This window comes from Camponotus vicinus, unplaced genomic scaffold, assembly GCF_025532165.1.
Source record: "Camponotus vicinus isolate PSW18456_S1 unplaced genomic scaffold, iyCamVici1.0 SCAF_6, whole genome shotgun sequence".
Taxonomy (NCBI): domain Eukaryota; kingdom Metazoa; phylum Arthropoda; class Insecta; order Hymenoptera; family Formicidae; genus Camponotus; species Camponotus vicinus.
In genome coordinates this window covers 10,564,917-10,576,974 of record NW_028141978.1, presented here as the reverse complement: position 1 = coordinate 10,576,974, position 12,058 = coordinate 10,564,917, and the positions used below count along the sequence as shown (strand labels likewise).

General features: G+C 31.6%; 1 protein-coding gene across 4 annotated transcripts in view; it reads right to left on the bottom strand.

The window, feature by feature from the left end:
• The window catches only part of Fas3 (fasciclin 3), a 290,217-nt gene that overhangs the window by 8,071 nt on the left and 270,088 nt on the right, over positions 1-12,058 (bottom strand). For 3 of the 4 annotated variants that reach the window (XM_083102192.1, XM_083102191.1, XM_083102193.1), the window contains exon 7: positions 10,146-10,259. In XM_083102192.1, coding sequence (XP_082958318.1) covers positions 10,146-10,259 — 114 coding nt within the window. Of the gene's footprint in view, positions 1-2,319; positions 5,836-10,145; positions 10,260-12,058 lie in introns of those variants that run through there. The other variant, XM_083102195.1, reaches the window with a different exon arrangement.

Sequence of the window (12,058 nt, the reverse complement as noted above, 5' to 3'; positions counted from 1 at the left end):
TGTAGTTTCTCTCCGGAAACGGTGATCTCTCTCATTTCTTATAGAATATTGTGAAACATTTAAAAATCAGATGTGTGATCACATATATATATATTATTTCTTATATATATAAAAAATTCGGATCGCCCTAGTGTTGCTCTTATTCGCACTCGCTACAATAGTATCGTTGCGATGCGTAAGAATATGCAGAGGATATTCCGCATATTTTCTTTTTTTCTTTTCTTTAGATAAACGCGCAATTTCCCCTTTCCCAGTGTTTAGGCTCTCTCTATTACATATATTAACATACTCTGATATATAGTACACATAATATATATTACTGTTATACATTATACATATATAATGTATAAATTATATACATATATATGTATATATACTGTTTCTATATATTATGTATACTAATATAGATGTCCGATATTCAGGTTGAAAACTGATGCAAGATAGCCTATCTGTGATAGCACGAACATGCCAGTCTCGCAAATGAAGTTTTTAGTTGGCAATTTTTTAGCCTAGCGTATCAGTATCTCGAAAATAGGACAATCGATATCAGTCCTCTTATTTATAACATTTCTTTTTTTTTCTAATAATAGAAGGAACTTTTAGCACAGATAGATATGTGATATAAAAAATAAATGAAAAAAAATAAAAAGGATGAGCTTATAATCGAGAAGAGAAGATAGGTGATAGAAAAATAAGCGCTCTAAACGCATAATGTTTGCTTCGTTTGGTGAATCTTAAAAAAAAACTCGTCCATGATGATATTAATCGTTCTAGTTTCTAAGATACCAATAAATTTAATCGTGCTTTTTTTTCTTTCTTTTCTCTTGCACGTCTTCCTCGCACATTTCATTCCTTTTTTTTCATCCATTTTTCAAAGTTTCATCAACTTGCTTTAAGTAAGCTTCACACATTTTCTCTCCGCTCAATAATATCTTTCATCCTAAAAAGAAGTTCATGAATAACGACAGGTCGAGTCAGCAATTGGAGTGCAAGCGAATAAGTAAGCCCACTCATTCGATCGACATTCACGAATACATGCAAACCAAGTGCTCTCGACGCAGAATATATATCTGGTACTGTTTTCTTCGCGATCTCGTTTTATATATATTTATATATTTATATATCTGTATATTTATATATATATATGTATATTTGTATGTACAACACGCAGCAGAGATTCGACCGTCGACCGACGAGCTGCATCGGCATTCCCCTTCATTGAAATTCGCTCAAATCGCGATCGATTTTTTATCATATTCTGCTTAATAATCACTTCACGTCCTCTTTCCCCCTATCTCCGACGAAAACCTCGATGATCTCGTCGGTCTCGGCACGGCCCTTTTCTTGTAAATGAAAACACGAATGCATTCGGAAAAACAGTAAAGGAGCATACGTGCCGAATTCGGTAACGATATCGTCGATGAATTGTACATCCATCTTTTATAGTTCTTATCCGATTTTTACGCGATGCCGACGAGACCTACGTTGAAATTCGTGTGATGTTGTGTATGTGTGTGTATGTGAATAATGTGCGCGCATGAAGCAAGTATTTTAGAATTACGTTTAGTGCTTAGCTAAGGAAAATTCATCCGTGTACAAAAGTACAAACAACACTTATTGTCGAAGGCAACGATAAGAATTTACGAAGCTGATTTCAAACGAGTTTTCATTCACAATATTATCAATATGTGCCGGTAAAAGATCCGGTGTGAGTAAATGCATACAGGATATTTCTCTGTAAGATCTGCATGGAACTACATAAGAGCGTTATTCTAACTAATATACATGACAATTTTTTTAAAGAAAATCTTTACGCAATAATGTTTCTTAACAAATAAGATAGATTTCGAGAATAAAGCTCTCCATTACATAAAATCGATTTAAAGTTAATTAAAAAATAAGATTTTATTATAAATTTCAAGATCTTAATCAGAATTCTTTAAAAATTATGTTAAACTAACTATGGATAACTATACAATAATTTAAATTTTCGCAAAAAAAGAAAAAAAAACGCTGACTGACAATCTATCGAAAAATTATCATTAAAGCTCGATGCAAGACTTTTAATAATTTTGTAAGGTGTGTTGGGTGGAAAATATATTTAATGCATTGTATACATTGCGTGATACATTTAATACGATGAAAATAATTCACGCTATGAAATATTTTTTGCATTTTTAATAATACGACGAAATGTTGAAAATTTTATTTTCGAGGTTGTACTTATGAACTTTTATCGTTCATTAGATATGATTTAATTGCCCTTATATATGCTCAACGTATTAATTATATTTACCATCCAACAAATAAAATAGCGTGTCGTTGAAAAAAGTAGGTTTAATTTACTGAAACTAAAATATGTTTTTTGTATAAAAATTGCATATATAATCGCAAGTGCCGCTCTTATAAGTAGTCATATACATATATCGTAGAAAATAGAATGAGAAAGTACAATGAACGAATTCTGCCGATTGACATACAGTACTGTCTGGTGACGTATAGTATAATTTATTTAATATCGTAAGAATATATCAAATCCCTCGGTTCGATGAGTATACTTGATTCAATCGTACAAATTCACAGTTAAGTGCGAACGCATATTACACTAAAATGTCATATATAAAACCGTTCTTCTTTTATAAAACGCAATAATTGTTATATGTATTGTTTCATAAAATGAGAGTTTCTCTAAGTGGAATACATATCTTATAAAATCGCGTACTCAGTACAGATAATCGTCGTTAGACGTTTAATCGCTATAATTATATACAGGATGTTTCGTAAATTGCGTAACTCAAGGAAAAACAAAAAATAAAATTAAGCACAATAATTAAATCGAAAACTTTTCTATTGCTTAATCAATTTTAAAGTGAAATTTTAAACATGTTTCAAAATACTAATTTTGATATTTCCTTGATAAATTTTATTGCTTACATATATTTCTTAAATGCATTAAAATTAAATAAATAATTTTTTGTCCCGTTTCGAAACTTACGCAACATTCTGTATGCTTACCCAATGGTCTTATTGTACTATGTATACATAACTTACAAAAAGATCTCTCTTTATTAAAATGCATTTAAGTAAAACACGTGTCAGGAATGTTATAGTATTCGTAAAAATGTTACAGTACAAATGGCATGGGATAATAATAGTCCTGCCTAATAATATTAGAAACACGACCGCACTTTCGATTTCGAAATTTCATAAAAATTTTCTTTCAATATATCTAACGATTGTTTCTGTTGCTCGCTTTGTATGCTCGTTTCGTGTATAGACGTATACATTAAAATCTAGAAATTCATTGCGTGATAAAAATTTCATATCGTTAAAACGAGAGTGCGTATCGCGCAATAAATGTATTCGGGTAGAAAAAAAATTTTTATCAAAGTTTGGCTAAAATCAACGCCCGAAATGCGTTATTTTACATCTCGCAAAGAACAAAAAAGATATACGATCACAGTGTAATAGACACGTTTTATAACAATTTACGTTTACGAAAACATTTCTAGCGTATTAAAAGGAAATATCTTATGGAATGTGTTTTCTTACCTTGGTGATACGCACACACGCGCTGTTTTTTACACGTAACGAATATACACAACTTTTAGAAAATGTGAACGCATACATGAGTAATGTCTCGTCGCGCGTAACATATATTTTCGTATGTGTAGATGCATATGTATATATGTGTGTTTTTAATAAAAAGTTTCAGCTGCACAATTTGATTTGTCCGACTTATCCGTGAGGATATCTATCGTCTCTTCGGAATACGTTCCTCGCAAAATTTGTCATAACTACTTTATAATCATCGCTAAGTTCGGCATAAAATCCACATACAAGTCCAATGGCGAGCGAATGACGGTGAAATCCTCCCGGTCACTATTTCATATCTCGATACATCGGTATAGATTCGTAAAAAGAACTAGTTACATCAGATTCTTACATCAGATCATTGTATTTCTTAAAAAGAAATAATTCTTAAATTCGAGTATTTTAAAAATATACATTTGATACCGTTACAAATCAGTAATAAATATATAATTCTCAAAAAAGTCTAATCTACTAATAAAATTAAAATTATGCAGTAAAAAAATATGTAAACATAGAAAAATCAGCACAATCAATTAATTTTTCCAAAGTATTATATAACTTTGGCTCCAATTCATTTTATGCAGTTTGATATTTTATTTACATTTGTATATATCGAGAAAGAATCGATCACATTTACCGAACAGATCTACTAAACAATTTTTTCATTGGCGATTAAAGGGAGATTCGGAGCGTCATAGCCGAATGTATCGAGAATCGAGCTTCCCCGACGCGAACACCTACGGTCGTACTTGAAGGCTTTGAAAATTTGACTTGTCAAAGAAAATAACAGAGCGACGCGCGATTGAAATATAATAGAAATCCATTTCCAAACTACAAATTTTGATAACAACTCTCGTTGTTAATCGATTTGATTTTTTTTTTTTGCACGCGTATTTTATAATCGCTACTTTTTTATTCTTTTTAAATGTTCGTTAAGCGTAATATATTTAGCAAACGTGCGCGATGTAAATTACGAAGAAATTTACATATTAAAAGGCAAGTTTCACATCCTTAATAGATATATTTATTCTTGAAATTATTTAATTAAGATAAGAATTGAAATAATGTTTAATCTAATAGTTTTTACGAGTCGTAAATGCGATTCTTTTAAGAACATAAAGTGGGATAAAATATATTTTTAAAAGAATTCGAAAAAAATAGGAAAAAATTTAAGTTGCATGAGAGATATTTTTTTTAAATTCATCATTTAACATAACGTTATGAAATTATTTAAATTCAAAAATTTTTCTATTTTTAGAGCTTAAAATAAATATATTTAGATATTAATAACTTAGATTTATCGAGACAAATGATATATGTGCTACTTTTAATCCTCTCGTTCTTTTATATTTATATGCAGTACCCAATGATTATTAATATAGTAAGATACAATAGAGTACACATCTTTTATGTTTCCTTTTTAATTTTATATAATATATTCTTCTTTTTTATATATATATATATATATATGTGTATATATATAATCTTTTAATTCCTTCTTTCTCTTCTATTCCACAATTGTTATACAATTACACTAGGCATTTCATAGAATCACATTCAAACAAGTCAACATGACAAAGTCGTTTTTCGCAGTAATTTATATAATTTTCTAGAGTTTACGTACACTCTTATATATATTCTTAGTACACACGAAGTTCGCGATTATATTGTGTGAAGAGAACGAGAGGATTAAAATACTTTATCTTATATGCTATGAATGAAAATGGGAAATAAATAGCATATATCGTGCACACGTGCGCGCGCGCTTACTTTACGATGATCACTTTCGATCACATTTAACGGGAAACGTCCATGTGCGTTTTACTCACAAAAACGGAAACCACAGAGAGAAACTTAGATCATTACTACTAGAAAGTCCGGAGTGGCGTGGAGAAGTGCGACAGCTCGGTTTTTCCTGTATCGAAGGAAAGGGTAGAGGGACGAAAAGAGCGGGGCGAGAAGAGAGAAAGTCTCTCCCTTGTCTCTTTTTTCTTTCTTTCTTTCTTCTTTTTTAAACGGGCGTGTCCGTCTTCTCGTCCTTCTTAGCATCTTTGACGTCCGTACGGCCGTTCACGTATTCGGTGCTCGCGTGTATCGGATTCTCTTGGCCCCCTTGTGGCACTTTCTCGTCGATGATACGCGGGTCCTCGTGATCCTCGTCATCCTCGTCGCCGGGCGTGATGTGCGCCTCGCTTCCTGCGCCGACGTCACCCGCAGTCTCCTCGTCGCCGCGACGTCTCGCTGCAACAAGCAACGCCACGATCGGTCAAGGCAAATGTGCGTGTGTGGATTTTATTTCTTTCTCTTTTTTTTCGTTTTTTTTTATTTTTATTTTTATGAACGCGAATTTACTCATCACGAAATACCAATTACATGTACCGTGTATCTTGTCAACTTGATATTGATTACAAATATGCGATATTTTCTTGTAAATGAAGAAATTTTGTTCCTACATAAGTTTCTGTCTCTATAAAAAAAAAATATATCGATTGGGATAAAAAACTAGTCGTAAATTGTAAAGTAAAAACAATTCACACGTTAATTTTTTTTAACATTTGATTCGCGCATCAAAATTATTAATTATTAATTTTAAGATTCTTATTCGATGTTGATATTCTAATTAGTGAGAGAATTCGAGAGAACTCATTTTTTAGAGATTATTATTTATGATTCGTACTCTCTCTCATAGGCTGTATTTATACATAAGCTTTAATATCCATTACGCAATTAATGTAACTTGATGCATGTTTGCAAGTGTTTTATATTATTACTAACGAGTAATTTTAAAATGTTTCAAAAATGTATAGTGCACACATCAGAAAGAATATGTATGTGTACGCCCGTATATTCGAAGTAAAAGATATTATATCTAATGATCTACGCTACTAAAAGAGACGAGGCATTCAATTTACATCGCTCGTGCGTTAGATAAAAAAAATTTATAAATTAACGACTGTGTTAAAGAAATAATCGTCGTAACATTCACAGGCATAATCAACGTCGTACCACGATCCAAGCAAGATAAATTCGAATAATTATAGCGAGAGTACGATGTCGCTTTCCTCGATGCTAAAATTAGCAGCTAGCAAAGAATACACATTCAATCTGCGCTGAAAAATATAAATCAACAGCGAGGGGATTCTGAGATGACAAACATGCTTGATCACAGTCCGAGGAAAACGGGCGGAGGAGACGGAGAAAAAAATCGCAATTTTAGCCAAAAGATATTGAAACGTGGCGATGAGCAATGTCAAAAAGCACGAAGGTAATCGCTATCATTATTATATACTAATCATTTCTGCTTAGCATAATTTCACCACACTTGCCTTTGCCGATTGCTTATCATTGCTTGTTGCAAGAAAAAAAAAGAAATATTCATCCATTTTTAGAGACTTGCAGCATATTCGCACGACTCGATTTTTGAATATCGATTCGTGTGAAAATCACGAGTCTATATGCAGTTTTATATCATGACTTTCATTAGATTTCTTTACAAGCGCTATTATCTACAAACATGATTATTATAGCGCGGCAATAATCGATTGATACGTGTATTGTAATTATTATTGCTCATTCTCATAATATGTTTTGCATTACAAGCAAAGAACGATTTTACATCGATTCGATATTGTAAGCGACATGCTAATGAGATCGTATAACGTATAAATGGAGAGTCGTACAAGATGATTGCGAGCACGTGACAATATATAAATATGCTTAAATTATCGTAGTTCGGAGCAGATACTACTGACATGCAAAAATGAAGTTCGATGATTATATATCTGAGGAAATTGTAATTATATTGTCATGTTAACGATAACAAAAAATCAAAATGCAATTTAATCGCAATTGTAAAAATACGTACTTCTTTATGCAGTTGAATTTTTTTGAAAACAAAATTATGAGAATTATTATTATTATTTCTTGAATAATTTGAACGAGCGCAATGCATTTCGGTTAATCCTGTCCTTTGTTTTTTGACACTTCATTCAAGCATATTACGCGCAAAACAGAATAATTACAATTCATGGAGATAAAGAAAGAATAGTAAATTTATGCTTCGGAGTTTATGAAAAAAATATTAAAATATGTGTTTTTATGAAATAATTAAGCAAGGGATATAAATCACTGGAAAAACAATTTTACCGCTTAGGTGTTTTTAACTGCTCGGAACAATGTTGCCTGTAAAAGTTTCGCCGCTAAACTCTGCGGTTTCTGCGGTTTCTGTTGGAATCCTCAATACTTTGTGTACGAATTCATATAATTGATATTACTTCACTCATATACCGTAAATTAGGCCGCGTAAATGTAAGAGAATAAGAGAGAGAAAGATCTGTCATGAGAATGTGATATATAAGCTCTACAAAATGTCAAAGAAATTTACTAAAGTGTCAAACGTCAATAAACTCAAACCGTTTTCTATTACGAAAATGCCTTTATGGCGATATCATATTTATCATATGTCTTCCTATAAGTCTCCTCTCTTTATATATAGTTTACGACTCCAAGTTAAAAATAGCTAGAAAACAACGCCACGAAGTAGAAACGAGCAAAAATCGTGCGCCTTTAAGCGTTAAACTCGGCCAACGAAAGCGAAACCGCGTAATCGATTAATCGAGGAAGCGGGATGTTTATCGACGATATAAAACGCAAGCCATAAATCGATAAAGCGATTACGTATCGACACATGCCAAATAAAAATGATGGCGCGGCGTAAAAATTCGAGAATATGTCGAGGGTCTGCAAGACGAGAGCGGGGAGCGAGAGCGCAAAGTGTATTAAATTTGAAGGGGAGTCTACTTCTCTCGAACGAGTAGACGAGTCGTGATCGTTGATAAGCCGGTGTTGAAGATGATGGCTTGCGGACAAGAAAGAGAGGGAGTGTGTGTATGTGTTGTCTGCTTGATAAAAATGATTCTGCTGAGAAAAAAAGAGGTGACGAGCGAGCGAACGGGTCGATGATGAACGAGAGAACGAGCATTATTTCAGAGAAAAAAAAGGGAGTGAAGAGGGGGAGAGAGGATATTTTGTCCTGCCTGAGGTAACTTACCCCTGGACAGTGTCATGCCTAGAGTACGGAATCGCAAGGTAATCGTTGACGTATCTCCGTATTCTTTACTTGGCCCGACTCGCATGCTGTCCTATATCAGTGCAGCGGCACAACACATAAGATATTTGCATACGTTCAGATAAAAGGTACATTTATGTATGCATATACATATATATACATACATATATATATATATATATATATATATATATATATATGCATATATGCATGTATGTACTTATATAATACTTATATATAGAGTAAAGTACGATAATAGCGCATTACAGAGTTGCTTTGGAGCGCACTAATTATACCCAGTATATATATGTTTCTACTGCACGCGCGATGCTAGCTACCGCTGTGATAATTACCTCGATTTAAGCTAATCGTATATTGTAGACACTGCTCCACGCGATTGTAACACACAACGTTAACGAAAACAATAGTAAACTATGTAGTAATAAATAACGACAACAACGACAACAACAATTACAATAAGAAAGATGATAAGTGATACATATGCATTGTTTCATCGCACTTTGAATTTCATATCGATAAGCGTTATCGTTTTATCCGTTTCTGATATTTTCTTCAAATATCCTCGTAGATGTTGAAATCTTTCTCTCCGTCATTTATACGTGAAGTTTCAGAAATGCATTTTCTCCATACATTACGTACGTTCGTGAACGATAGATCGTCTTTCTTTTATCTTTTATTTGTCATGTTTGTCAAACAAATATCATACGATCAATTTTGCTTAAATAATTAAATTAAGATTAGAAATTCACAACATATTGCAAATATTCAAGATAAAAATACTGAAGATAAATAGAAGTGGCAAATTTTAATGATTTCCATTCTCTATATTTATATCGAAATTCATCATTTGTTAGTATTTAGTCTATTTAATTCTTTAACATATAAAAATTTTTATTAAATTTTATTTATATATACCTATGAATTTTTTAAATTTTTAATGAAAAGTCAGAAAAATGAAAAATGTAAAAAAAGATTTAGAAAATTGAAAAAGTAAGAACAAAATATACATATAAATCTTGTATTATCAGCGATATGAAATATTGAGACATGAGATGTTTTGAAATTGTATTATTTAAAGAGCTTACATTTTTCCCACATATAATTATAAATTGACTTTTCGTGCAAATCATATCATCATCAATAGTAAAAAATTCGCTTCAATTTCCAAGTGTTCCATGATACTCGCTCATCTTTCGTATAATTACTATATCTCGATAATTCTCTAGTAAAATTGCATTTTTTTCTAACAAGTTATATCGTCCTCCTATACAAGCAATCTTATTCGAATTTCACATGTTTTTGGCTATAGTATTTGTATTTCTGATCGCTCTCGCGCAACGAAATCATTAGAAGAAACAAAAGAAAAATGGGGATATTGAAATATATATATATGTATAAAAGTGGCATATTTAATCTATAAAGAGAGGATTCTTTTAACAAGTATAGTTTCAAACTGACTCACCTGCAAAGCACCAGCGGCCGGTCGCGCGTGCAAAGATTACGAGGAAAATAATGAGTATGAGCACCAGAACGCCCACGACGATACCGATGATAGATCCAGCGTCCAAATCAACACCTACAAATCGTGGAGAAAGAATGTCTCTCTTTATTATAGTTCTTCTCGAGTAGAGCAATTTTAGTATTATATCAATTCCTTGGATCGGAACATCTAATATAATCTTTTAGTATGAGAGTATCGAAAAAGAGAATATCGCATACATGATAAAATATTCAAAGTGTTTTTAAAATGTTACGTAATAATTTCTTAAAGCATATAGATTACAATGAAACATCGTCTCACAGCAACAAAGTAAAACATATAAATGAATGCTAAAAAAATATTTAATCTCTTTAGTGACAACGATTGACAAATAAATAAATAGTTAATAAATAAATAATTAAATATATTATTTATTTGAGATATTGAACACAAATCTTTTTCTACGACACACACACACACACACACACACACACACACACACACACATACACATGACAAATAAAAATATTTGAATATATTTTACACTGCCAAGGTATTGATATACATGTATGAAACTGAACCTACTGAAGATAATATCAAAATTTGCATGAATTTTTATGGAAAGGTTTAGTAAATAATTGCATAGTTATAAATTATACAATTTATTTGACGATACTAATTTTAATTTGGTGAGAATCAATTTTATAATTTTAATATCTATTTCGAGAAACATTAATATAAATTTTGAATTTTTTACAAAATCAAATCTTTTCTCGAATTAAACTAAACAAATAATAAAAACACATTTTTTAAATAAACAATTCTATCAAATTTTACACAATTTTACAAAGATAATATTGAAAATTAGAAATTTATAAAAATTATTAAACTTTCTTTCCGTTGGAATCGCAAATTAGCGTGAATATCCTATATAAAAGTGGATAAAAATAAATAATGATTATAGTGCAATACCACATATACGCATATTTAATTACGCAACATTTCGCGCGATCCGATTTAAATCGATGAAATCTGAACTGTTTATAAGCGTGCCATTGAAATTGATAAATTACTCGTTCAGTGTCAACATGTTCTCTCGTGATCGATGTACATTACGTCTTTAGTCAAATAATAGTTATTAATTTCTCGGCGTGATCATCTCCCACGTTTAAATCAAACCAGTTGTGCACGAAATGCCGCGTTTACTACGCAAACTACTTACGTATAGTAATATGAAAAAATAACATTACCTAGTGCGTGCATGTGTTCGGAGAGCTTACCATAGAAGTGACTGAACGCTCCTGCGTGAGCATGCGGTGAAGGATCGATATTGTTAGACACGCACACAAGAGATGGAACATATTTTCTAGAACGCGTGTGATTGGTGGCGATCATCTCGTGACGATTACGACGATCAATGTAGTCGCGATTTTACGTGCGAGATCGCATGATTACAATCGTGATAATGGTGAACTAGCCAAGTGTGAACGTCGGTTGATTCAAGCAATCAAAGAAAAAAAGTGTGTGAACAAAGCGTGTAGAGCTCTATTGATTGCTCGCGTGTTACTTATCGTTTGTTTGCTACCTTATATAAAAAGGAACTCGCGAATATAATAATTAAATTGAGTAAGATATATGTACACGAAACGCGTCTTTTAATTTTGCAAAACTTTAATTTAATTGTTTTATAACATTAAATATATATTTTTAACAATTTATATCTTAAGAGCATAAATGAATAATAGAATTATCTTTCAATTAAATTTGCAAGCTTTTACAGATTTTGTTATAAATATTTAATTAATAATTTTATTGGTAAATATAATTTCGAAAATTATTAAGGATTTTCACATAAAAGTACTTGTGATTGTCAAATAAACTAAATTGAAAGCATC